The 27,716-nt window shown below is 44.9% G+C and overlaps 1 protein-coding gene across 15 annotated transcripts in view; it reads left to right on the plus strand.

Moving 5' to 3' along the window:
- Positions 1–27,716, plus strand: part of LOC144823590 (uncharacterized) — a 739,799-nt gene that overhangs the window by 23,604 nt on the left and 688,479 nt on the right. For all 15 annotated transcript variants that reach the window (XM_078682228.1, XM_078682261.1, XM_078682304.1 and 12 more), the window contains exons 3-5: positions 11,478–11,531; positions 12,457–12,492; positions 16,887–16,952. In XM_078682228.1, coding sequence (XP_078538354.1) covers positions 11,478–11,531; positions 12,457–12,492; positions 16,887–16,952 — 156 coding nt within the window. The remainder of the gene's footprint in view (positions 1–11,477; positions 11,532–12,456; positions 12,493–16,886; positions 16,953–27,716) is intronic.

A 27,716-nucleotide genomic window follows, 5' to 3' on the forward strand; every position in this document is an offset into this window, starting at 1 on the left:
TTGGTAATTGGATTGCCTCTAGAAGGTCTTGGATAACTTTTCCATTTCGAATGGGAGTACCTGATGAAGTCAGGAATTCTCTTTGTAGCCATAATTGGCCAAAGTCATGCACAACCCCATAACAGTACTGGCTGTCAGTATACACTGTTATTCTTTGGTCTTTTCCCAATTTGCAAGCTCGTATCAAGGCAATTAGTTCGGCTACTTGTGCAGACTTTATTCCAAATAAACAGGATGCTTCTTTAACTTTGTCTAACGCAACCACAGCGTAGGCAGCACTTAGGCATACAAGTTCGTGTCTCATGCATGAACCATCCACAAACCATTCCTCATCATGTACAGGCAAGGGTGTTTCTTTAATGTCTGGGCGGGGTTTAGTACTGAATTCTGTCAGGTCAATGCAGTCATGCTCATTCTCTCCCTGGTCTTCTAAAACCATTGAGTCAGGGAGTAGAGTGGCAGGGTTCAGTATATTACACCGAGTGATGGCCACATTTGCAGCACCCACGAGAATCCTCTCGTATTTAGTCAGCCGACTAGGGGTGAGATACTGAGTCTTTGTTCTGGTTAGTAAAATCACAACTGCATGTGGAACATACACAGTTACAGGATGTCCCATGACAATAGATTCACTCTGTTCTAAACTTGTGCATGTTGCAGCCACTGCTTTCAAACATCCAGGTAATCCAGCAGCCACTGGATCCAAAGTGGCAGAAAAATATGCCACTGGCCGTTTAGTTAAGCCATGTTCCTGAGTTAGGACTGACAATGCACAATTGTCTCGTGTGTCACAGAACAGAGCAAACTCCTTGGAATAATCTGGCATTCCCAAAGCAGGAGCGGTACACAGACAATCCCGTAGTTTAGTGAATGCTGTTAAGCTTTCATCATCCCATTCCACAGGGTCCGATGCTCCTTTCTTTGTCATTTTTATTAAAGGCTTTGCATGGACTGCGAATCCCACAATCCATTGCCTGCAGTAACCTACAACTCCAAGGAACATTCTGATTTCTTTCTGAGTACGGGGTAACTGCATCTTTTGAATTATTCTGACTCTCTCTGAGGTGACTTTTCTGATTCCTTTTTCTATCTGGTGCCCCAGATATTTCACTGATTTTGAACAGAACTGCAATTTTTCAGGGGCCACTTTATGTCCCTTTTCACTTAGGTGATTCAGTAGGGCAATGGTGTCAATCACGCAATCCCTGTGACTTTTGGACGCCACCAAGAGGTCGTCAATGTATTGCACCAACACTGACTTTCTAGGTAAGACTAAAGTTTCCAGGCATTTTTTCAAGATCTGATTAAAGATAGAGGGGCTCTCTGTGTACCCCTGGGGGACCCTGTTCCAAACGTACACGTGACTGTTGAAAGCAAATGAGAAAATAAATTTGCTATCTGGATGCAATGGGATCGAAAAGAATGCATGACATAGGTCAATCACAGTGAACCATTCAGCATCCCAGGGAATCTGATACAGAATCACAGCTGGGTTTGGGACAATAGGACAGCAAGGAACCACAATTTTGTTTACCTTTCTCAGGTCCTGCACTACTCTGTACTTGCCACTAGGTTTCTTGATTCCGATTATTGGGGAATTACACGGGCTACTCATCACTTCTTGTATGATGTTTGCTTCTAGCAATTTCTGTATTTCAATGGCAACTCCTGCTCTTACTTCGGCACTCATTCTGTAAGGCTTAGTATTGGGGTAGGCTGCATTTTCCTTTATGACTATTTGTATTGGGTCTACATTGGCCATTAATCCTACATCCTTTCCTGTAAAGTCCCATACTTCTGGCTTCACTGTCTGTTGGAGTTCTTCAGGTAAGTCCTGTATAGTCATTCGTTTAATTTCTGAGTCGGGTCTGACTAACATTAGCTTGTAAATACCATCTTCGTCTGGGGTTTGAATCTCAACGCCCTTTGGTGTGCAAAAGATAGTACAGTTCATTTTGCACAGCAAATCACGTCCCAGTAAGTTCACTGGACTGGTATCACAGACGACAAATCTGTGCATTTCTTTGAAGTTCCCTATTGATATCTCCATGGGCTCGGTAACGGGGGTACTAATCAATTGATTAGATACACCCACTACTTGGATTGCTTCTCCCGAGAGGGGTAGGTTTGGAACGTCTGCTGTTCTCACAGTAGAACGGGTAGCACCAGTGTCCAATAGAAAGGTGACATCATTTCCATCAACCTTTCCTTCAATGTATGGCCCTGACTGGTCTACCGGCAAGGAGGCGCCAAGTACGCACTCCTTGTCCTCCCCTCTCAGGCCCCGTCAGTACTCGTCGTCACAGAAAAAAGTGTCATTCAATAAATATTGCGAAGTTGCTGCATTTCTGTTCTCATTGCCCCCCCAGATCTCTTTATCATCTCCCTGCGGTGATTTTCCCTTAAAAGTTGGCTTTGGCGCTCGGGGTATTTGAATCGTTTTTACCTGCTGCTGGGTCTTTCTTGGCTTTTCATTCTGCGTCTGTGGAATTAAATCAGGGGTTTGGGTATTATCGGACTGCAAATACGGACACTCGTCTCTCCAATGTCCAATTTCCCCGCACTGGTGGCAGGGAAATTTCTTTTTGGCTTCCTCTCTGCTCATTTTTGCTCGGGGCTTTCCTCCACCCCCACCCCCAGGGCTTTGGTTCTGAGTAATTTTATTTAACTTACTCAGTTGCTTTTCTTGCTGTTCTGCGAGCTTTACTTGTGCCCACATCACCTTCTCCTTTAAAGCCTTTTTCTTTTCTGCCATTTCGTCCTCACAGTACTTTGCATACCGTAGGACCTCGTCCATTTTCTTGGACTGCCAACAGATTTTGTTATCCTTTATCCATTGACAAATTTCGGGTCTTAAACCGTTTACAAACCTGTAAATGAAATGCTTCATGTCCTTCATTTCGATGTTATCTATACCACTGTACGTTTTGAACACCTGCAACAGCCTTTCATAAAAGGAATGCACAGTCTCGTCCCTTTCCTGCGTGGTTCTATCTATCTTGGTCCAATCAGTTTCCTTTGCGGGCACTTTTAGCTTCAGATGCTGAATTACTTGTTCATATTTCCTCATCACCTCAATAGACGGTTCACCTGTTTTGGAGTCCCTCTGGTATTCCTCACTAGGCCAAGCTATGGCTATTTTACACTCAGTCCACAGATCTACAGGGACCACTATGTCGAAGAATCCATCCAGGTCCTTCCACAAGCACTTTTGCACTTTTACAAATCTTTCCACCTGCCGGTACCAATCGACTGGCTTTTCTCGCAATTTCGGGAAATCATTGGTAAAGGAAACAATATCCTGTCGGGACCATGGAACATGTACATATTTTCCTCCTGGCACTTCGCGCATAGGGCACAACTGTTCTGGTTTGTCTGCTTCCTTTAGGACGAATTCAGGAGTTACCTGCTTAGACCTGGCCTCATCTTTCTTTCGGGCCCATCTTGCTTTCCATTTTTCTACTTCTCCCCATTTCTGTAACACTGTCAATAGTTCCTTGACCTGTGCCTTTTTTCCTGATATATTCAGGTTTTCCAAATCTTTGTCTGAAAATTCTGCTCTGTATGGTTTCTGCAAGGGTTTCGATTTTGAAATATCTATTCCCATGCTAGCAGCAGTATCTGTCAATTTTTCATGAAGTACTCGGGCATTTCGGGTAAGACTTTTGCACATAAATAACAGCTCTTCTTCAGAGTAGGTATTTAATCTGTCTAATCCTACATTTCCTGCCATTAGTTCTTCTATTTCTACTCTCAGTTTGTAGAGGTCTAAAGGTTTCGTCTGCGAAGTTTGTTTCTCTAATTCTTGGCTCCATCTTTCGATTTCCTCAGGTGTGACCAAAGTGACACTTCTAGTACCCAAAGTCGATTCCATTTGAATCTCCCTCGCATTGAAAGGATTATGTATTTTCTGCATTCTTTTCCCTGTATTTCTTTTGGGCAGATCCATTAGCGAGACTTCAGACTCTCCCTCGCTTGTCTGTTCATCTACAATTAAGGGTTCCGGTCTTGGCTGGGCTATGACTGGGGAAATGACTGGAGGTTTTGGACTTTCATGCCGATCCCCGTACAATGGAACCACGGGTCCGATTGTTACTGGGATTGTCAATGCCTCAGGACTGGTATTTAACTGGGACATTTTCTGAATTATCTCAGTTCTCTGCTTTGCTAGAATTTCTTGCTCCTTTTCTTCCAGTAATCTCTCTAAGGATTTGTCATGTAACACCTGCGGGGTCAGAGTGGGAGCATAACTCGGGGCAGTGGGATGAGTCTCACTGGGTCCTTCACCATAATTTGGTCTTGGGAACAAACTTCCTGTACCTAGGGACCTTGGTTCTCTTTCATATAGAGGCTGTAAAAATGGCATTCCTGAACCTGAGGGTCTTGGTTCACCCTCATAGGGAGGTCTCGGGGAAAAATCGCTTTCACGGGAGTACCTGGCATCCCCACTAGCTGATATTCTTGGATAGATATCCCTTGTATCTACGGGACCTAAGCTCTCGGTATAAGGAGGTATGGGGCAACCCCCTCCTGCACTGGCTGATCGGGCCTCATCCTGGGGATGAAGTCTTCGGGAATTGTCCCCCTCACTGGAAGGTCTATTTCTTTCATTATAAGGAGGCGGACTTCTCATAAACAGGTCATCTAATAATTCATCATCCGACTCTCCAATAGGTACCCAATGTTTGCACTTTTCTGTTTTCTTCTCCCCCCCAGGAGGACCACATGCTGGCATCATGGGAAACAGTCCTTCTACAATCATATTCTGTCTCCACTGTTTCATCTTTTTGGCTCTGGCTTCCTGCTTCAACTTTGGATAAAATTTAGTTAACCCTTTATCCATTCGGGGCTTATCCCTTTCAAAAGCCTCGATTTCCCATTCCTCTAGTGCTTCATACTGTGTTAACCTAGGTCTGGGATGTAAGTCATTCATTCGGGTTCTCAGATTGAATAGAATCCTACTGTTAAAGGTACCTTCTAACGGAAAAGCCAATACTCCATCATCTTTCGTGTATTCTGCCCAGTTCTCCAACCATACACATGTGTTGTACCCTTTATCGAACATCATGAAAGATGCGGGAGTGTTGGGTGGCGGTATGACAACACCTTCTCTAGTTTTAATCGGCTTGTCCTTTTTGAAATAATTCTTCACTTTGTTTACAAGAGACACTTTTCTCTTATTTCCGTACATAATATCGTTTTTAACGCCTTTCCACTGATCGTTCTCAAATCCCATATGCCGTGGATCAGGTCTGGTATGCGGTCTATACGAATGCCACATACGATTTTTACGAGTGACTTTGTTTACAAAATCACTTCCAATCCGAGTGCGTCTATTATTTTCGTGCGACCAATGAAATGCACGAATTCAAATAATTTCGACCAATGGGTGCGCGGCCCTTTCGCGAGACAGTTCCCACGCTCCGGCGCTCACCCCTCCTTTACAATTTCAGCTCTGCTACCAGCTCGCTACGCCTACCAATCCCAGCGCGGCACGGAGTGACGTCAGAGCAGCTTCGCGACTGACTCCCTCCTTCACAAGGTAACGGAAACTTTCTTTCTTTCTAAAGTGCTTAGTGCTTGGTTATTTAACAACGAATACACATTCGCCACTGTGCTCAAGTGTCTAGACAGTAAAGAGTTTTGTTTCACTGCAAGTAAACTACTTCCATTTACTTTTCACACTCTACGGGTAGATCTCTTCCGCCTACCCTTCACACTAGCATTGGGGCACCTGCTACTTCCCTAGACTCATCCACCTATCCGGGATATATCCAAGTCTAAAGTTTCACCAGCGAGCCCTTTTGCTTTCACTCAAGCTCCGATGAACCTGCTACTCTTCCGGTGTGACCCTCACTAGGTTATGCCACAATAGGAATTTTGCCAATGAACCTCGTTACTAACATTTATTCAATCATACATTCAGAAAAAACCCTAGTTAGTGCTTCTAGTTCTGCCTAACCTGCACCAACTTTCCTTGAAAGCCAGTGACCTCAAAGCAAGTGGATTCTATTCACCACTCGCTATTCAATTCCCCGGGGATTTCCGACAACATAGAAAGCGTTTTACATACGAATGGATTAGTACATATAACAGTATAATAACAAGAACAATGATTTTAAAACATTTCATAATTTTTCAAAGCAAACATTTCAAGTGAGTGATTAGATCCCCCCGAATTGCTTACTCTCGTTAGCAGCAAATAAAGTTTCCTACCTAGCAGCATCCAACTTAGCTAATCTAACTAGTCCTACCTATCCTTTAACTATTCCCTAACCATCCTCGATGCTACCAGAAAATTACTGATAGAGATCGCAGGTCACCCGACCAATAAATTTACCACTTATGTTCTCGGGCCCATATACTTTAATTCATCCTATACATTGATCAGATGACCTTACAATCCACTATCAATAATTGTGGGTCCCTTTCGATTATTTCCAGTGTACCCAACTTACCATCCACCGTTATGGGTACCTATGACCACGATGGGTCAGGGAGCTAGCTGTAAAAGGAAAGTCAACAAAATAAAAAACCCAACATAAAATTACTTTGATATTTCATCAAATGACCACGGACAACTGGGAAGTTTTAAGTTTCTTTATCTAGGATTCAGTTTTGGAAAATCATAGCGTTTACAGTAAACAGTCAATAGTCAGAAATTATACTATGGAAATATTTCATGAATATGAATGAGAAATGAGGATCCTAAACAGCTATAGTAAGGGTGATAAGTGAAATCACGCTATAACTCTAGTAAAGTACTTCAGTTAGTTTTATACGCGAAAAGTATAGACCATATTAGGAAATTGCAAACTGCAATGGAGAAAATGATTTCTAAAAGGTAGGGTAACATAGGAACACGCTATGAAATTAAATGCAAATAACTTTATGATATGCAATGGTTGCGGAAAGCATGGAAAATTATCATATGCAAAGTATGTCTTTATTGAAGCAAAGACAGAAAAATAGAAAGGTGCAGTTTAGAGTTTTCGGCAAGATATTTACCTAGACTGGTGTGAAAACCAACCCTGGCCACGGGTCAGTTAAGGACAGGAAACACCCCAAGGAATAGCAGTCATCAATGGGACAGCAGGTGCAGTATGGACACCCCAAGACAGGACAGGAAACCCAGATTAAGATCAGGACAGGACCACCAGGACACGACCAGCACCCGCAGTTCGGAAGCAACGCCTGCGCTCCACCCTCTCTGCAGTTATCGATCAGAACCCCGATTGGGTTAGCGAACTCCCCAGCAAAGTGCTCCGCAGCACTTTAAGGTTTAGTAAAACCTTAGTCTATGGTCAAATTCGGACAGAGTACTCCGCAGCGCTCTGTATATTCAGTCACCTATTGAGTGCGTTGGGTCAGTGACAAGTCAGCTATTCGGACAAGTCGGACAAATTCCCTAGGTGAACCTAGGCTAGATATACTGTTTTGGGACAGTGTACCACCCCCCAAATGTTGCAAAGTGTCAGAATCCCCAATTTCGATTGGTCCTAAGGTAGGATTTGGTTAACACACCAATCAGAACAGACTATTGTAAGACCTATTTTGCATTCTAAGGTGCCGCCTAGCAAGATTGGGGTTCCCACGAGAAGTCGCACTGAATACAATGGAAAGAAATACAATGTATACAATAGAGTACAATCTAGTCCCTCTTGCTGGGTGAAGGTGCATCTTCCCATGCAGGCTTTGGCAGGAACCTTCTTTGGCTTGGTTTCAATGCCACCTCGTCACGGCTGGTCCTGCGCAGTGCTGCCCTCCAAGATGGACTCCCAAGCCCCCATCACCCCTCAGTACCGAGGATACGTGAAAAGTAAGCGAAAACAAATTAGCACATAGAAATAAAGGAATGTATTACATGTCATGATTTTGTATTTCAGTTTTATCATTATAAAAATAAATGTACTATGCAATTTAAGTATTAGTGCAATATATAACGACACGAGAGCAATAGCACGAGCTTCACTTCATTATCACATTAAGCTGCCATTTTATGGCGATTACGCATGCGCATCCTTTCCCTCCAAAACTATCTCTACGTGAAGTCACGTGTGTGACTAACGCATGCGCAGAAGAGGAAAGTCAAGCAGCGGCCATTTTAGGAACAAGGATTAATCGTATTAGTAGAACACATAGGCAAGCATCTCTATGATACCCACGCACATTCAAAATACATAAAATTAGTTAAAACGAAAGTTACGAGATTATAATAGATTTTTCGAGGTTCTTGACTCGAGCAAGTCGCGATGCGAAATCTTGCTCTATCATTACTACCCCCCCCCGGCGGTTTCCCAATCCCCCAGGATTCCCTCTTCTTGCTCCCAACATCCATTTGAGCCCGGGCCTTGCCCAAACTCCCTCTATCTTCCTCCGCTCTCCGCTCTCCACTCCCCAAACCCAAGTTCCCATTCAAAATCCCTCAGGCCCTCACCCAACCGGGTATACCGCCTCCCAAATCCCAAAACCGCCCTTGCACACTCTCGCCGGAGCCTCAAAATGCGCAAGAGGCTCTGGTGCATGTTGGGAGAAAGGGGGCGCTCTTCTGGCCTAAGAGCAGCCCCTAAAACTCCCAGTTTTTCTTCTCGCCCGCCTAGGGGACGTGCAGGCCAAGACGGCGGCTGCCATTCACAAGAAAACTATTACTAGCTACCCAAGAAAACTATTACTAGTTACCGTGCTGCCAGCCACCAGGTCACCAAAACCTAAAATGGTGGCTGGCAAATCCCCTCATAGGATTATATAAGCCGCTCTTCAGGCCTAAGAGCAGCCCCTAAAACTCTGTTTTTCTTCTCGCCCGCCTAGGGGACGTGCAGGCCAAGACAGAGGCTGCCATTCACAAGAAAACTATTACTAGCTACCCATGAAAACTATTACTAGTTACCCTGCTGCCAGCCACCAGGCCACCAAAACCTAACATGGTGGCTGGCAAATCCCCTCATAGGATTATATAAGCATAGGGCTACTTGGGCTATGATTGGGCTACAATTGGGCTACACCCCAAAAAAGCCCAAAACCACAAAATGGTCAATCCGGCCAGCCCAGAACCATCCCAAACTATCCGGGGGACAGACCTCACTATGTTCAGCTGCCCCCACAAACCCCCCATCTCGGACAAGAAATCTGCGTTACAGTGATCTGTGGTGGACCTCAAACCAAAACGGGTGCAAGGAAATAAACCACCTCAGTATTCTAGGGTTATTCCACTTAGTTCGGCTCATCCATGTCAAGGGGGCATGCTCTGTGTATAGAATGAGTGGGTTACCCTCCAGGTAATATCACAACATTTTAAAAGCCAATTTAAGGGCTGAACATTCTATTTCAATGACCGGGTAACATTGTTCTGTAGGAAAGAGTTTTCTGATGATGAATAGGACGGGACTTCAAGACCTTCATTATTAGACTGAGAAAGGACCGATCCTATCCCCATGTATGAGGCATCTGTCAGAAAAAGAAAGATTTTAATACAATTTGGAGACGCTGAGACTGGACTCAAAGTGATGGCCTGCTTCAGTTCCTTAAAGGCTTCTATGGCTGCAGTGGAGGGTGGTTGGTGGTCCTTATTGGTCACTCCTTTTTTTAGCAGATTGGTTAGGGGTCTGCTTTGTCAGAATAATGGTGTAGAAACCTATAGTATTCTAGAGGGCCAAGAAAGACTTCCCATTTAATATGTGGAAAAGGAGTTTAATGAGACCATTACCTAAGACATACTCCAAAGACCTCACTTTCCTATATCCTGCTCTTGATTTTTTTGCCTTGATATGCAAGTTAGCTTTTCCCAGTTCTTGAAGGATTGCGTGAAGGTGGTTAAGATGGTCTTTCAAAGTATTGCTGAAGATGACGATGTCATGCAGATAAGCGGAGGAGGAAGCTTGATGGTTCTTTAATTCTCGGTTTATTAACTAATAAAATGTAGGGGGTTCAGTGAAGGCCAAAGGGCAAGACAATAAATTGAAATAAGCTGTACAGTATAGAAAAGGCTGTCTTTTCTTGGTCCTCCTTTTTAAGATGTACTTGCCAGTATCCCTTGGTAAGGTCAATGATAGTATTATAACATGCTTTTCTTAGTTTTTATTATCAGCTCATCAATCCTGGGGAGGGAAGACCCATCAAATTTGGATACCTCTGTTGATCGCTCTGAAGTCAATGCAGAAATTTATAGTGCCATCTGGCTTAGGGACCAATACTCTAGGGGACAACCAATTGCTTTGTGACGGTTCTATTACGTCCATCTGCAACATTTGTTCAACTTCTTTCTCGATTGCCTGTCTTCTAGCAGCAGGTATCTGATATGGTTTTTATGTTTTATGAAAAAAAAACACTTGTGTGGGGATGGCTTGTTCTGCTAATTGCTTTCTTCCTGGGAGATCAGAAAACAAAGAGGAAAAAGGTTGAAGTGTTTTTAAGAGCCCACTCTGCAGTTATTCCTTCAAGAATTCATTGAAGGGATGCTGCCCCAGAGTCCTAGGGGGGCTCTCCACTGCAGTCACTGCTTGTACTTATCGGGTAAGAGGTCCCAACCATTTCTTCAATAGATTGACATGATAATTCTGCTCTTTGTTAGGGGATATACGTAAATGATAGGAAACTTAGACCTCATTTTCTAAAACCAAGAAATAAAAGAGTCCCCCTCAGAACACATAAAGACCAATAGCGGAATGAGACAGTAGTTAGTCCCTGCTGCCTGGGAGTAACGGAAGAGAAAAAGGAGAGACAAAGAGGCAGCACCAACCACTATCAAGCAAGGATTTTTAAAGGACAATGAAACAAACAAATCAAAAGCAGGGGGATGGCTTTAAGCCAACATGACAAAATACAACAGGTCTTGAATGCTCAACCTAAAAAGAGTCTTTGGAGTATATCCATGTAGGCCTCTTTCGTTTTCTAGATCTTATCCGGTAAATCTCGTAATCAATCCCTAGATAGTTCCATATGAATTTCTTTATTTCCTTGAATGGGGTATCTCCCTGGGTGTTCATTATTTGGTATGCTGCCTGGGTTTCTCTAGTCAGAAGACGGAGGAGAAAAAAATAACACTTTTCTCTAGGCTAAGCATGAGTCCTAGCAGCTCATTTGAAGTATAACAATAAAGCATCAGGGTTTTTGCCCACAATATGCTTTTGTAAGTATAATGTGGAAGTAGAACCAAACCAGAAGTCAATTGAAACTGATCTTTATTCAAATGGTCCAACTGTGACTAGACCCCATTGCAGAATATCTCTCGGTCCGCTTTGGTCGAGGACATTTGCCTCTCTAATACCCATTCTAATTTCCTCTGTCCTTGTACTAATTGCTGTTCCACGGTATCAATTATGTAACAATGGAGGGCTGCCTGCTTTCTCAACCATGGGTTGCTTGGCATCTGATTGACAACACAAGATAGTTGGGTTTTGGAAGTAGGTATTTATTTGTACAGTTATTTTTACCTTGATAAAATTCTCAAGTCTTCTGTTTTCTGTTTTCCTTCTTTCTAGAATGGCCGGAAGTCTGGTCCATGGGCCCCCTCGAAACAAGGAAACAAGCCACAGGTGAGTCTCTTATACCTTTTCCCAGAGTAAGGTTAATACAGGTGACCTTGCCTTTCTCTGGGTATACCGTCTCTTGTGAGGTTAGTGAGGTGTGAGGGGTTCGATTTCTCTATAGTTGTGGAAGCCAAATAAAAGATAGGTCCCAAATGTGAGTAAGAAAAGAGAAACAAAATTGGAATAGAAGGAATCCTCTTCTTTTAACATGCACCTGGTCTTTCTTACAAGCTGCATGGTCCTTTTAGTCTTTGATGGCCCAACTCAATTTCCAACCAGGTTGAGTGAGTAAGAGCGGTGGTTAAAGGTGGTGCTCCAGACCAGCTACTTCTAGTCTTAGAAGAGATTTCAGATCTTAACCGTGGCTTAGCAGTTTTAGTACAAGTGAAGGAGTTTCATGTAGCATGCGAAACCTCATAAAAGATTAAACGAAAACCCACCTGTAATTTATGACACTCCACCTCCCTCCTCCGTTAATACTGAAGTTCCCATGTGGGCCTTATCATAGGCTCCATTTAGATCCTTGTGTGGCCCCTCCATCCATCAGTGCTGGAATAGCAACTGGTCACGTTCCTGGTGCGTGGCTGGGTGAAGCATCCTGCCAATGTCCCTCCTGCCATTAAGAGATCCTCCCATCAGCATTTTTATTCCCCTGGACTCCGTTCAGCTTGTCCAGTCTCAGATATTCTCCCATTGTAGTGCAGTCCTCAGCATCCACACCCTTTTTGGTCTCTAGGTACTCAATCTTTTTTAAAGGGTCTTGGGTGAGCAGTATCGGGGAAAAACGTATCCTCTTCCCGTGTTTTTGTAGCAATCAGGATAGGATTTCCTGTTGTCCCTTCAAATGATGCCTGACTTTGTCCTTCCTCTATTTCTGTGATATCCTCGAAGGCCTGAAAAAGTAAAAGGATTTTGTGATTTGGTTTTTCAGGGGGAGCGCCGGGCACGGGCCAAGACACGTCATCCGGTAAGTCCTCATTGTTCAGCCCTTCACCCCCTCCATTTTGACACTACTGTAGAGTATATTTGCATCCACTAAACTGGTGTACAGTGGAGTGCTATAGACAGGAGTATTGTACAGTCTAGGAGCATGTATTGGAATATCGTATATTGAAATAGCATACAGTTGAGTGGCATACAGTAGACTCAGGTACAGTGAAGTGGTGTAAAGTGGAATAGCGTACACTGGAGTGGAGTACAATGAAGTACCATAAGGTGGAGTGACATATAGTTTAGTAGTGCACAGTGGGCTTACGTAAAGTACGTAAATTGGCGAATGGCGAATGTCCAAATGGGGGTATAACCGGGCTCCAGTCCATCCGTCTCTCAGGCTGCAAGGCTGCAGTAGGCCCCGTTACTACTCCAGGCCCCACGTGTAGGCGTACACTCCCCCATTCTCCCTGTTGAGGCCTGCAGATGGGGGAGCCTCGCACAAACCAGCCGAGTAGCGCTTGCTCTGTCACTTCCTCTCACTGCCAGCACACGGAGTCCCTAAAGCTCTTCACTGATAAAGAGGGTATCCCCTTCAGGGAGATGTGATAGCCCCGGGTCCCTTATGTAGCTTCTGGTGGTGTGCTAGCTCTAGGCCGGATCCAGGCCCCACCGCCCGCAGCTCGGGACCGGCCGCCACCACACTCCGGCCCAGACTCCTCCCGTGCTCCTGTACGGATCACGAGCGCCAGCTGACCCCACTGGCCGAAGCTCTGGCGGTCGGAGGCCCGCTGTGCACCCGCCTCAGGGCCGCCCTGTACCCGCCGGAGACCCAGCTGCGTGTGGCTCGCCAGGCCCGGCTGCTACCCAGGGATCCAGCCGCTCACCTCCGTTGCTTCCACAGTGCACTCTGCACCAACTCACTAGCGGCACCTCTCACCTTCACCACCAGGCACCGGAGAAGTCGCCGCCAGCCCCAAAAGCCGCCACCAGCTCGCTGTCGGGGACACAGGATTTTGCCGGCCTCACCAACACAGTCCAGGCCCGGCTGCCATTTTCGCCTCTGCTGCCTCCGGCCACGTGGATTCCTCTCTCACCGTCCCACTAGTCACTCGGCTCCACCGGAGCAGTATCGGCGGCACTCAGAGTCCAGGAGTGAGCTCCCCCTCAATACCAAGCTGCTGGCTGGAGGCAATGCTGCTGCTGGCCAAGTTGGGTGCCGGAGAGCGGGGAGAGGATGTGGAACACATCTTACTCGTTCAGCATCTTGGCCACGCCCCCCAGCCATATAAGTTTAATCACAATTTTCCATTGTTGTATGGTCAGCGTTTTGCTAACTTATGGGTTAGGGTGTTATATATAATTAAGTATTACGTTGTATTGTTATTTACTACCTAATACCACTTTGTCAGTTGTAATAGGTTACCTTTTTGTTTACAAATGTGTAGATATTATCGACCTATGGATTTTTTGATATTTTCTCCTTTAGTAATGTTGGGCCCGTTTGTGGAATCTCATTGAAATGTAACATACTTGTTCCACCCGTTTTATTGTGGAAGTTGTAGAAGTTTTGTATGGTTTGGTCAAGGGGATCCAATAAAAAGAAGGTCCCAAAACGTGTGTAATTACAATATATTTCACGTACACTTTTGTATTTTCCGTTCCGTGGAAACCACCAGTCACATTTTGTTACAATGTGGCAGAATTACATATTATAGTGTCCACATGAATATTGTGTGTAGGTTAGGTAAGTAGTGTAACTAATTTGTAAGTTTTAGGGTTTTTAAAGTTAGTGATATCTGTTGTGCTTTTTAGCGAAATATGGAGGTATTTCGAGATAATATCACAGTTCATAGTGTTTACAAGTCATTAGCTGATTGTGTAATCTTTGGCTTTAGAAAAGTTAAACGCAGCTATGTTTTTGGGTACACTTTGCCCATTTTCTTTGTTACGCCTTCAGATGTAGGTAAGTATTCATGGGGTTGTATTTTTGCCCTAACTATTACCACTTTAGTGTAAAATATTTAAATATTTCTATATATTTTTAAAAAAACACAGAGAGCACGGTAGTACCGTGGTAACCTAAAAATATTTTGTAAGGTTAACATTTTTCTTTTTTATTTCTATAAATGTTTATAGCAGTGTATTCTAAGCTGTGTTGTTTTGTAAAGTAGCAGGGTAATTTTTACCTATTAGCACGCTACTCCATACAGAATTTTACAGTTTTTTGTATATATTCAAATATGCATAAAATGTTAAATACACTTTAGCACATTATATTTATAAAATATAGTGTCTGCTTTTTTGCAATTTTTTGAAAATATTTTTTTACGGTACTTTGGTACTTCCGATTAAAGAAAATATATATTTAAACTTATAAATATTTTTCTCTACCTATTACCCTTTTCCTAAAGTGGTAATAGGTAGGGAAAAATACCAAACCTAATACTTACCTACAATGAATGGTGTAATGCAGAACACAGGGAAACTTGAACTGAAAATAACATGGCTGCCTTCAACTTTTGTAAAGGCAGTCATTAGCCAATCAGCTAATGACCTGTCATCATTATATACCTGGAAAGTACTGCGGTACTGCTGTGGCCACAGATATAGCTAAATTTAAAACACTTAAAACATAACAAATACTTAACCTACTTACCTCCAGTACTCACAATATCATCTGCACACCATTACATATAATCCTCCCAAATGTTGTGAAATTCAGACTTACAGTTTTCCTGCTAAACGAAATACAAAAGTCTATGTAAAATGCATTGGATTTTACACCCATTTTGGAATCCCACTTTTTTCTTTGCACCCCCTTGATGAAACACAATGAAACCTTCAGGACTTTCAGAATAACACGGGGCAGTAGGTCTGCAAAGTTTCACGGATGTTCGTCAAACGGATGCAAAGAGATTAAGGGACAGAAATCTCTATCTCCAGTCACCCCAACTATAACTACAGAATGGCTACTGCCATAATACCTTAACTAGGAGTACCTCTGTCTGTACCAACAACCAATTAGTGTTGATGGGACATGTCTACTGTTGCTGATTGTTAGAGAAGAAATATTTCACAAAAAAAGCTTTTTTTGCATTAGGTGTTCTCTTTAATGTTTTCAACATGATATAAAATCATATAATGTTTCCCTTTTGACCTAAAAATGAGGATAGCAAATAATTTTTTTTAAAAGTGTGGAATTAGCATTCACTTTTATTGGTAATAAAATGATTAGTTTCCATATTATGCAATGCTGTATTATTGTTCCACAAATGCAGTATAATGCCCTTACAACTTGCTCAGCATAATATGGACCTGACTTTGCGGAAATGAGAGCACCACCACACTTGATTATGTCATAAAGACTAAAATTGAACCTGAGAAACTTTTATTAGTTAGCATAGTTTGTCTTTCACTGAGAACTCTTTCTGACTTTTTTTTTTTACCATTAGAGTTTGCCTCCAACTGCAGTGAATAGTGAAAAGGCAATGAGACGCATAATAAGCAGTTCCTCCTCTAATATACTGCTTTCAAACAAAATAAATCTAACAATGTTTCCCAGTTCAGTGAAGGTTAAGTGCAGTGGCGGCTCGCACAGGTAAGTGGGATGTATCGGGGCAGGGCGCAGCGGGGGGGAGTCGACCTACGACATAATGGGTATTATTTTTTTATTTAATTATATATATTCCGTAGTCTGTCGACTTCCCCCGCCCACCCTGCCCCGCCCCCACTCAGCCTCACCGCATTTACTCGTGCCGGCTGCTGTTGGTTAAGTGGACCAGCGAGGATTTTCTAAAACCTGAGTTCAACAATGTGATTGCTCATCTTGTTACGTATTGCCACCAGAAAGTTCATTCAATGTTATCCGTGTTTATTTTTGACCGCTACAATGTTCAAAGACTCTAATTCCTTTACCCTCATATAACATACTTAATCGCCAGTTTGTATATGATAGTAATGTAAACTTTTCCCAGAATGTCATGGCTTGTTTCTGACATGTGCTATTTTTAAAAGTTATTTGTATGCCAAGACAAATCTTTAGGTGCTTATACATTTATCATTTCCCATCAGTGAGATTAATTCCTCGTGGTGGTATTGACATATCCAAGCTCTTAAATGTATTGCATGGCCTTCACTCATGCCTCTATCACCAATGAAAAATAGTTTGAAAACATAAACCAAAAGTTGCACTGTTATAATGGATGTGTAATGCCACTCATGAATAGACCGCTTTTACGTAAACATGTCCTCGAAGTTTGAATAAAAACAAGTTAAAAAAAAACAATGAGAAAGAGGTCAAGGGCCTCAAACACCCTGTAATCAACATAGATAAAACTGATCGATTTGTGAAAGCAATGTGTAATATGAGGAGTATGCATTATTGTGTCTTTTTGTAAAAGTTACGGTATTTTTTTTTATTTACTCCAGCGACCTATTTCTGATGTACTTGTGCAGAGGCAAATTAAAATAGCTGAGAAAACATCAATTGAACAGGTTAGTATATTCCGCCTGTTGATATATATCTGTGGAAAACGTTTATGTATTATATTCAGAAGTGATTCACTCATGCTTATCACACAAAGAGAAAGCCAGAGAGAAGTCGGAGAAAGACCTGGGCCCCATGTTATATTCTTCATCGTCTGTACTTTCCATGTTTGCTAATGCACACATTTCCGAGCACAAAGAGACTCTTGTGTAGTGACTCTGGTACATAGTAAGAACAATTCCAGACTATTTCCTTTGTCTGTATTTTTACTTGGTTTCAGGGTATTTCTCCACAGAGAAACCAAAACCTTGCATGTTCCTGAGCATGATTATACAGAACGAGTTCATATCTGAGTTTATTACTCATATTAAAACCTTCAGACCCATTTAGAGAGTCATGAAACAGCACCATGAATTGGAGATAGGAAACCCACACGTGGAATTAAAGGTATTAACCCAATTGTAGCTAAGAACAGTGTGTAACAAACACAAACAGTGTTTCTAAAGTGTTTCTGATATTTAAAAGATTAGTGTTTTAACATAAAAATGGACAAGACATGAGTCTGCATCCACTTCGCCTTCCAGAAACCCACCACACACCACGGCACCCAACAGATCCCCCGCCGCTGCTGGAGCAAAATCACAGAAGAACAACTACACGCAAACATCGCTCTCAGCCCATCCACCGAACCCTACAATTTTGATGACGCTGCCCACAGCCTCAGACACTGGATCGAGGACTGCGCCAACACCCTCGCCCCACTGAAGAAACCCCACCACAGAGACACCAGCAAGAGGGCCTGCTGGTTCACCCCAGAACTCCTAGCCTCCAAGCACGCCTGCTGGAAACTAGAGAAGAAATGACACAGTGAACAAACTCCGGACAGCCACGCAGCACACAAGGACGCCATCCGCAACCACCACCACCTCATCAGGGCGGCCAAGAGGACCTCCTTCAAAGACCGCCTCGACAACAACGCACACAATAGCAAGGAGCTCTTCAACATTGTGAAGGAACTCTCCAACACCAACGACATCCCGCCGTCGCAAGCCCTGTGCGAATCCTTTGCCACCTTCTTTCCCCGCAAGACAGCAGACATCCACGACAGCTTCAACACCCAGACAGCCCTAACAGACAGCAACACAACAGACCCTCTGCACATCATCGACCGCGACCCCCTGCTAGCCTAGGCCAGCGTGAGCATCGATGACACCATCAAGACCATGCACACAATCCACTCCAGCTCTCCGTCAGACCCATTCCTGCACCACGTCTCCAGCAGAGCAAGCAGCTCCATCGCTCCCCACCTGCGCAACGGCATCAATCTCTCACGCGAGACCGCGACCTTCCCAGAGATCTGGAAACACGCCGAGATCAACGCCCTACTCAAAAAAGCTAAGGCAGACCCATGAGACCTCAAGAACTTCTGGCCCATCTCTCTGCTCTCCTTCCCGGCCAAGGTCATCGAGAAAACCGTCAACAGACAACTAACCCGATACCTCGAAGAAAATAGAATCCTGGACCCTTCCCAGTCAGGGTTCCGCAGCAACCACAGCACCGAGACTGCCCTCATCGCCGCCACCGACGACATCAGGACCCTGCTGGATAACGGCGAGACCGCAGCACTCATCCTCCTAGACCTCTCTACTGCCTTCGACACCTTCTGCCACCGCACACTACGTGCACACCTCCATGCCGCAAGGATCCAAGACAAGGCTCTGGATTGGACCACCTCCTTCCTCCCCGGCAGAACCCAGAGCGTCCGCCTCCCCCCATTCTGTTCCAAAGCCTCCGAGATCATCTGCGGCGTACCCCAGGGACCCTTCCTTAGCCCGACGCTGTTCAACATTTACATGGCCCCACTCAAACAAGTAGCCCGACAGCACGACCTCAACATAATCTCCTACGCCGACAACACTCAGCTGATCCTCTCCCTCACCAAGGACCCCATCACAGCCTAAGCCAACCTCCACGAATGAATGAAGGCCGTCGCCATCTGGATGAAGACCAGCCGTCTGAAGCTGAACTCGGACAAGACAGAGGTCTTCATCCTCGGCTCCAACCCTTCACCCTGGGACGACTCCTGGTGGCCGACGGCACTGGGGGCAGCCTAGACACCCACCGACAACGAAGCAACCTGGGAATCATCTTTGACTCAACGCTCTCAATGAGCAAGCAAGTCAACGCAGTCTCCTTCTCCTGCTTCAACACCCTCTGCATGGTCCGCAAGATCTCTAGATGGATCCCGACAAGAAAGACAGTCACCCAGGCCCTCGTTAGCAGCAGACTCGACTGCGGAAACACCCTCTATGCGGGAGCCTCGACCAAGCTCATCAAACGACTACAACGCTTCCAAAACGCCTCGGCATGACCGATCCTCGACGTACCAAGCCACAGCCACATCACCCCCCACCTGAGAAACCTGCACTGGCTCCCCATCAACAAGAGGATATCCTTCAAGCTCCTCACCCACGCACACAGGGCACTCCACAAGACCGGCCCAGCCTCCTTCTACATCCCCAACTGCCAGCTACACTCTCCCGACCTCTCACTCGCCACCGTCCCGCGCATCCGAAGAACAACCACCGGTGGGAGATCCTTCTCCCACCTCGCCGCCAAGACATGGAACACCCTCCCACTGAGCCTACGACAGACCCAAGACCTGCTGACCTTCAGGAGGATACTCAAGACCTGGCTGTTCAATCAGTAGCGCCCCCCAGCGCCTTGAGACCCTCGCTGGTTTGTTGTGCCCTTGAAAATAATTGATTGATTGATTGTATTGTATTGGAACTATTTAAGGGTGTCTACATAACTGATATAAATATTTAATAATTACTGTTTGACCAAAGAGTTACCAAAAATCGATTTTTTTCAATGTGGAATTAGCACTAGTTTTTTGTTGATGATAAAATGATTAGCTTTTCCATGTTGTAATGCTGTACAACTGTGTCACAAATGCAATATAATATCTTTACATCACACTCAACACTGGTTTTAGCTGGGTCTGGTATTGTCTTAACTAGGGTACCTCTGTTGTTGTGTGGGTTATAGAAAAACCAAGGGTGATGATGGACGGAGCGTTGACAATACAAACACTCACCCCCAGTCAACTGATCTGGGTTTAATCCATCACCGTTCTTTAGCTCACTCCGCCACCCCAGTTCAGACATGGCCATATGCAAATCAGTCTGACCCTGTGCTTCATGGGAATAGTCCAGCCCGAACTGCCAAGCCATGTCTTCCCTGGACCGGAATCAAGCTTCCCAGGACCGGTTTCTGGCATTACAGCCGTCTTCAGCCGGCTTGCTTGACTCCAGTGGCAAAGTGAGCAAGGGACTCACGTCTGAGCATACCCTGCCAACTTAGGGCGAACAAAGAAAAACCAAAGGTGATGATGGACGGAGCGTTGACAATACAAACACTCACCCCCAGTCAACTGATCTGGGTTTTACATAGTATTGCAGTTAAAACTTTTTTCCCAATGACACCCCGCTCCCTACCTGACTTCCTGCAACTATATCTAACAAACATCTTTCCTGAAACTTAGACTACCTGCCTACCCTTTTCCCGCCCTTGCTCACAAACTTCGAATACTTAACGAAAAACCTGTGCCAACCCTGGCCAAATTTACCAAGCCCCGCAAGCACCTGTTCCAAGCGACAACCTCTATAAGATCCCTTATATACCTGTCTCCACAAACCTGGCCTAAACCAAAGAATAAACCCGAAAGACTCCACCCAGATACAATTCTTTTTTAAACATAAATTCTTTTTATTTGCATTTTTCAAACAATAGAAACATAATAAGCATGTCACATAAGATTTTCCACCAAACCCTGCCCTCCCCCCACCCACCACCCACCGTCTCCAGAGTTGCACACAGCAGGTCTCTTTGCCTGCATACAGTAACGTGTCATCTACTTCTACAATACGTAACAGCAGCCGAGTCCCTCCCCCGAATGCCAGGGCTAAAAGCAGGACACTTCGCACTCTTTCAAAGACCCCCATCCAAACCATGAAAACGTCTCCACATCCCCCACACTCTATTAAATTTCTTCAGGCAACCTCTAGCTTTGTATTTAAACCTTCCGGCTGCCATTTATATATCCATTCCCCTCCTCCATTCATCTACTCTCGGGGGGTTGAAGCTCCCCAGGCCTCAGCCACATCCCTCTTAGCTACACGGCCAAAGTAAAAAAAAATAAGTGCGGTCGGGTCAAATCAACATCATTTGTTATTCCAAGAGAACCAATTTAGGCTCCATTGGTAGGGCAGTTTCAAGTATTTCACCAAGTTCCCCCATTATCCTGGCCCAGTAGCTCTGGATGACTCTACATTCCCAGATACTATGATAAAAGTTTCCCTCTGCATTTCCGCATCTTACACAATTAGGGTCGCTAGCTCGTCCCATCTGATGCAAACAATATCTATCATAATAGACTCTATGGAGAATTTTAAATTGGATGAGTCGGAGCCGGGATTTTATTGCCACTTCCCTAGGATGCATCAGAGCAGTCTCCCAGTCAAGTGTGTCCATCTCCCCCAGATTTGATTCCCACTTATCTTTCAGTTTCACCAGTTTGTCCAGCATGTTGTTAAGCAAAGTTTTGTAAGTCAAGGAAACTAGTTTCTCCGAGACCTGTTCCTGCAGTAGACGACCCTCTAGTGGAGCATACTCCGGCAACGGGCCTGAGAGCGCCCCATCTGCCTGCCAGGCATGGCGTACTTGTGCATATTTCAGACCCAGATAACATTCTTAAAAAGAGGGATGGGAGGGTGGGGCCAAGAACTCTATTACTAGCTACCCTGCTGCCAGCCACCAGGTCACCAAAACCTAAAATGGTGGCTGGCAAATCCCCTCATAGGATTATATAAGCATAGGGCTACTTGGGCTACAATTGGGCTATAATTGGGCTACACCCTGAAAAAGCTCAAAACTACAAAATGGCCAATCCGGCCAGCCCAGGCCCCTCCCAAACTGCTGGGGGGCAGACCTCACTACGTTTGGTTGCCTCCCAAGTCGCCCTTGGGAGGGAGGTGGGTAAGCCAAACCGAGACCCATTTTGTGTGTGAAAAAGACAGCTTTATTGAAACAGGTGCATATTACAAAATCACTAACTGGCAACTGCCTTACAAAACTAAAGCCTTGCTATACATCAAATAGCTGACCCCTGATCCCCCCACTTCTACGATCCCCTCAAATGTTCCCCCACCCTGGCATTAATGTAACAGCAACATTACATAGTATTGCAGTTAAAACTTTTCTCCCAATGACACCCCGTTCCCTACCTGCCTACCTGCAACTGTATCTAACAAACATCTTTCCTGAAACTTAGACTACCTGCCTACCCTTTTCATGCCCTTGCTCACAAACTTCCAATACTTAACGAAAAACCTGTGCCAACCCTGGCCAACTTTACCAAACCCCGCAAACACCTGTTACAAGCGACAACCTCCATAAGATCCCTTATACACCTGTCTCCACAAACCTGGCCTAAACCAAAGAATAAACCCGAAAGACTCCACACAGATAACATTCTTAAAAAGAGGGATGGGAGGGTGGGGCCAAGAAAACTATTACTAACTACCCTGCTGCCAGCTACCAGGTAACCAAAACCTAAAATGGTGGCTGGCAAATTCCCTCATAGGATTATATAAGCATAGGGCTACTTGGGCTACAATTGGGCTATAATTGGGCTACACCCTGAAAAAGCTCAAAACTACAAAATGGCCAATCCGGCCAGCCCAGGCCCCTCCCAAACTGCTGGGGGAGGCAGACCTCACTACGTTCGGTTGCCCCCCAAGTCCCCCTTGGGAGGGAGGTGGGCAAGCCAAACAGAGACCCATTTTGTGTGTGAAAAAGACAGCTTTATTGAAACAGGTGCATATTACAAAATACCTAACTGGCAACTGCCTTACAAAACGAAAGCCTTGCTGTACATGAAATAGCTGATCCCCCTGCCCCTACGATCCACACAACTGTTCCCCCACCCTGGCATTAACGTAACAATAACATTACACAGTATTGTAGTTAAAATGTTTTCCCCCAATGACACCCTGTTTCCTACCTGCCTTCCTGCAACTGTAACTAACAAACATCTATCCTGAAACTTAGACTACCTGCCTACCCTTTTCCTGCCCTTGCTCACAAACATCCAATAATTAACGAAAAACCTGTGCCAACCCTGGCCAACTTGTCTAAACCCCGCCACCCAGGAAAAAAGGGGTGACGGCCACTACTGCCTAGGCCCCTTTTTTCTGCCCTCACCTGTCCTATAGGCCACTAAGTTTCTAGGGTGGCTCTGAACATTTAACATTCTGGCTAAACACCTTCCTAATGTCCAACAAATAAAGGTCCATTCCCAGCCTTGACAAGTGGACCCGTCTCCTCCCAAAAATTCCACTGCATCAAAGCGAATGTCCCTGTGCACAATTCTACCAAAACTCAATTCCATGCAAAAACGAGACATCTCTGTTTTAAGCTTCCTCCTGACTCTGTCCACTGCTCCTGGATTAATTGCCCCCGCCAGACCCGGCGGGGCACAACGTAGTCCATACCACAAAACATCCTGACCACTGTTGTTTAATTAGTGCTAAGTCCGTCTTCATGCTTCTCCTCAAGACTATGCCCTTCTCTTTACACAAATTGTTTCCACCCAAATATATGACCAAAATGTCCGGACACCGACCCCGAACTAGCAGACCGTTAAGACACGGAATGAGCTCCTTTCAAAACATGCTCCCTTTTCTTTTCCGTAACACTTTAAACAGTTTATTATTATAACCAAGATTCTGTCCAAAATAACTTTCTCGTGCTTGTACGTGGGCCTTACTTCACAAAGGAGTGTCCCATAACCCAGATTTACATTTCCAACGAAAGGGGGGCCAGCCACCGAACCTGAAACGAGAACCATTGCGTGAATTTATGCATTGAAACAACTGCGCTAAATTCCTTATCCCTGCTGTAAAAAGTATTGCTTATAACAATCTGAGGATCCCCTCCCCAAGCGCATGATATCACCCTGTTTCCACCCTCTATTGCTTGCCTCAGATGCTGCCCCAATCTGGAAAGAGTGTGCCCCAATTCCTGCACTGTGTATGCCAATTCCTTCAGGGCCTTCCTCAGCACAGCTGGTAATTAGAAGGCTGCAACTCTTTTCCCATTCGCATGCACAAAAACGGATTCCCCGATCTCCTTGGATGCTGCTCCTCAGTGAAGCCCCCATCTATAAGGGCAAGTAAGTTTAGTCAATGGAGCCTACAACAACACCCATTTTCCCTTGCCCTTTAGATCCCTTTTAGACTTTTTTTTCCCGTATATGTATACCCGCATTGCGCAAGACCACATCTTCCCACCCGATCCCCCCACCCCTTCCGTCCCCTAACAACTCAGACACTCTAAATGCACCAAAAAACATCCACCATCAGTGTGGAAAACAGACATGACTCAAAGGCATCCGTGAAAATCCTAGGCAAAAGCTGTATTACGCTGCTCAGCAACTACCATGACAAGGGTCTCCTGACCGTATTCAGCTGGCCACGCTCCCTGGCCCACCCTTCTAGCATCCTTGAGTCAAATTCATCCACCGAAGGCATGTAACCCCACAGCAATTTACCCTGGGTAAGCCTTTTCCAATCATATCCAGGATAAACTGAATCACATTGTTCCTTCGCAGTAACTCATTTGAGCGCCGCTGGCTGGTCCTGGTCAAGACCTGTCCCGTGAGCCCCCCTACTAAGCTTTCTGCTGCCCCCGCCTTAGCCCCCCTTCCCCCTCTTCTCAAATTTAAACCTTTGCCCTCCAAACCAGCTGACCCTCCCTGTGCAAGGTAAGCATCCACTTGACCCACTTTCCTAATGGCCCTCACCTCCTTATTCCATGAGGTGAAAACATCTAGCCCTTCCCAGGCATTACTACCCCCCCCCCCCCCCCCCGGCGGTTTCACAATCCCCCAGGATCCCCTCCTCTTGCTCCCAACATCCATTTGAGCCCGGGCCGTGCCCAAACTCCCTCTATCTTCCTCCGCTCTCCACTCCCCAAACTCAAGTTCCCATTTAAAATCCCTCAGGCCCTCACCCTGCCTAACCCAACCGGGTATACCCCCTCTACCTCCCAAACCCCAAAACCGCCCTTGCACACTCTCGCCGGAGCCTCGAAATGCGCACGAGGCTCTGGTGCATGTTGGGAGAAAGGGGGCGCTCTTCGGGCCTAAGAGCAGCCCCTAAAACTTCCAGTTTTTCTTCTCGCCCGCCTAGGGGACGTGCAGGCCAAGACGGCGGCTGCCATTCACAAGCAAACTATTACTAGCTACCCAAGAAAACTATTACTAGTTACCCTGCTGCCAGCCACCAGGTCACCAAAACCTAAAATGGTGGCTGGCAAATCCCCTCATAGGATTATATAAGCCGCTCTTCGGGCCTAAGAGCAGCCCCTAAAACTCTGTTTTTCTTCTCGCCCGCCTAGGGGACGTGCAGGCCAAGACAGCGGCTGCCATTCACAAGAAAACTATTACTAGCTACCCATGAAAACTATTACTAGTTACCCTGCTGCCAGCCACCAGGCCACCAAAACCTAACATGGTGGCTGGCAAATCCCCTCATAGGATTATATAAGCATAGGGCTACTTGGTCTATGATTGGGCTACAATTGGGCTACACCCCAAAAAAGCCCAAAACCACAAAATGGTCAATTCGGCCAGCCCAGAACCATCCCAAACTATCCGGGGGACAGACCTCACTATGTTCAGCTGCCCCCACAAACCCCCCCATCTCGGACAAGAAATCTGCGTTACAGTGATCTGTGGTGGACCTCAAACCAAAACGGTTGCAAGGAAATAAACCACCTCAGTATTCTAGGGTTATTCCACTTAGTTCGGCTCATCCATGTCAAGGGGGCATGCTCTGTGTATAGAATGAGTGGGTTACCCTCCAGGTAATATCACAACTTTTTAAAAGCCAATTTAAGGGCTGAACATTCTATTTCAATGACCGGGTAACATTGTTCTGTAGGAAAGAGTTATCTGATGATGAATAGGACGGGACTTCAAGACCTTCATTATTAGACTGAGAAAGGACCGATCCTATCCCCATGTATGAGGCATCTGTAAGAAAAAGAAAGATTTTAATACAATTTGGAGACGCTGAGACTGGACTCAAAGTGATGGCCTGCTTCAGTTCCTTAAAGGCTTCTATGACTGCAGTGGAGGGTTTTTGGTGGTACTTATTGGTCACTCCTTTTTTTAGCAGATTGGTTAGGGGTCTGCTTTGTCAGAATAATGGGGTAGAAACCTATAGTATTCAAGAGGGCCAAGAAAGACTCCCCATTTAATATGTGGAAAAGGAGTTTAATGAGACCATTACCTAAGACATACTCCAAAGACCTCACTTTCCTATATCCTGCTCTTGATTTTTTTGCCTTGATATGCAAGTTAGCTTTTCCCAGTTCTTGAAGGATTGCGTGAAGGTGGTTAAGATGGTCTTTCAAAGTATTGCTGAAGATGACGATGTCATGCAGATAAGCGGAGGAGGAAGCTTGATGGTTCTTTAATTCTCGGTTTATTAACTAATAAAATGTAGGGGGTTCAGTGAAGGCCAAAGGGCAAGACAATAAATTGAAATAAGCTGTACAGTATAGAAAAGGCTGTCTTTTCTTGGTCCTCCTTTTTAAGATGTACTTGCCAGTATCCGTTGGTAAGGTCAATGATAGTATTATAACATGCTTTTCTTAGTTTTTATTATCAGCTCATCAATCCTGGGGAGGGAAGACCCATCAAATTTGGATACCTCTGTTGATCGCTCTGAAGTCAATGCAGAAATTTATAGTGCCATCTGGCTTAGGGACCAATACTCTAGGGGACGACCAATTACTTTGTGATGGTTCTATTACGCCCATCTGCAACATTTGTTCAACTTCATTCTCGATTGCCTGTCTTCTAGCAGCAGGCATCTGATAAGGTTTTTATGTTTTATGAAAAAAAAACACTTGTGTGGGGATGGCTTGTTCTGCTAATTGCGTTCTTCCTGGGAGATCAGAAAACAAAGAGGAAAAAGGTTGAAGTGTTTTTAAGAGCCCACTCTGCAGTTATTCCTTCAAGAATTCATTGAAGGGAAGCTGCCCCAGAGTCCTAGGGGGGCTCTCCACTGCAGTCACTGCTTGTACTTATCGGGTAAGAGGTCCCAACCATTTCTTCAATAGATTGACATGATAATTCTGCTCTTTGTTAGGGGATATACGTAAATGATAGGAAACTTAGACCTCATTTTCTAAAACCAAGAAATAAAAGAGTCCCCCTCAGAACACATAAAGACCAATAGCGGAATGAGACAGTAGTTAGTCCCTGCTGCCTGGGAGGAACTGAAGAGAAAAAGGAGAGACAAAGAGGCAGCACCGACCACTATCAAGCAAGGATTTTTAAAGGACAATGAAACAAACAAATCAAAAGCAGGGGGATGGCTTTAAGCCAACATGACAAAATACAACAGGTCTTGAATGCTCAACCTAAAAAGAGTCTTTGGAGTATATCCATGTAGGCCTCTTTCGTTTTCTAGATCTTATCCGGTAAATCTCTTAATCAATCCCTAGATAGTTCCATATGAATTTCTTTATTTCCTTGAATGGGGTATCTCCCTGGGTGTTCATTATTTGGTATGCTGCCTGGGCTTCTCTAGTCAGAAGACGGAGGAGAAAAAAAGAACACTTTTCTCTAGGCTAAGCATGAGTCCTAGCAGCTCATTTGAAGTATAACAATAAAGCATCAGGGTTTTCGCCCACAA

Source organism: Lissotriton helveticus, chromosome 1_1 (assembly GCF_964261635.1).
Source record: "Lissotriton helveticus chromosome 1_1, aLisHel1.1, whole genome shotgun sequence".
Lineage (NCBI taxonomy): Eukaryota > Metazoa > Chordata > Amphibia > Caudata > Salamandridae > Lissotriton > Lissotriton helveticus.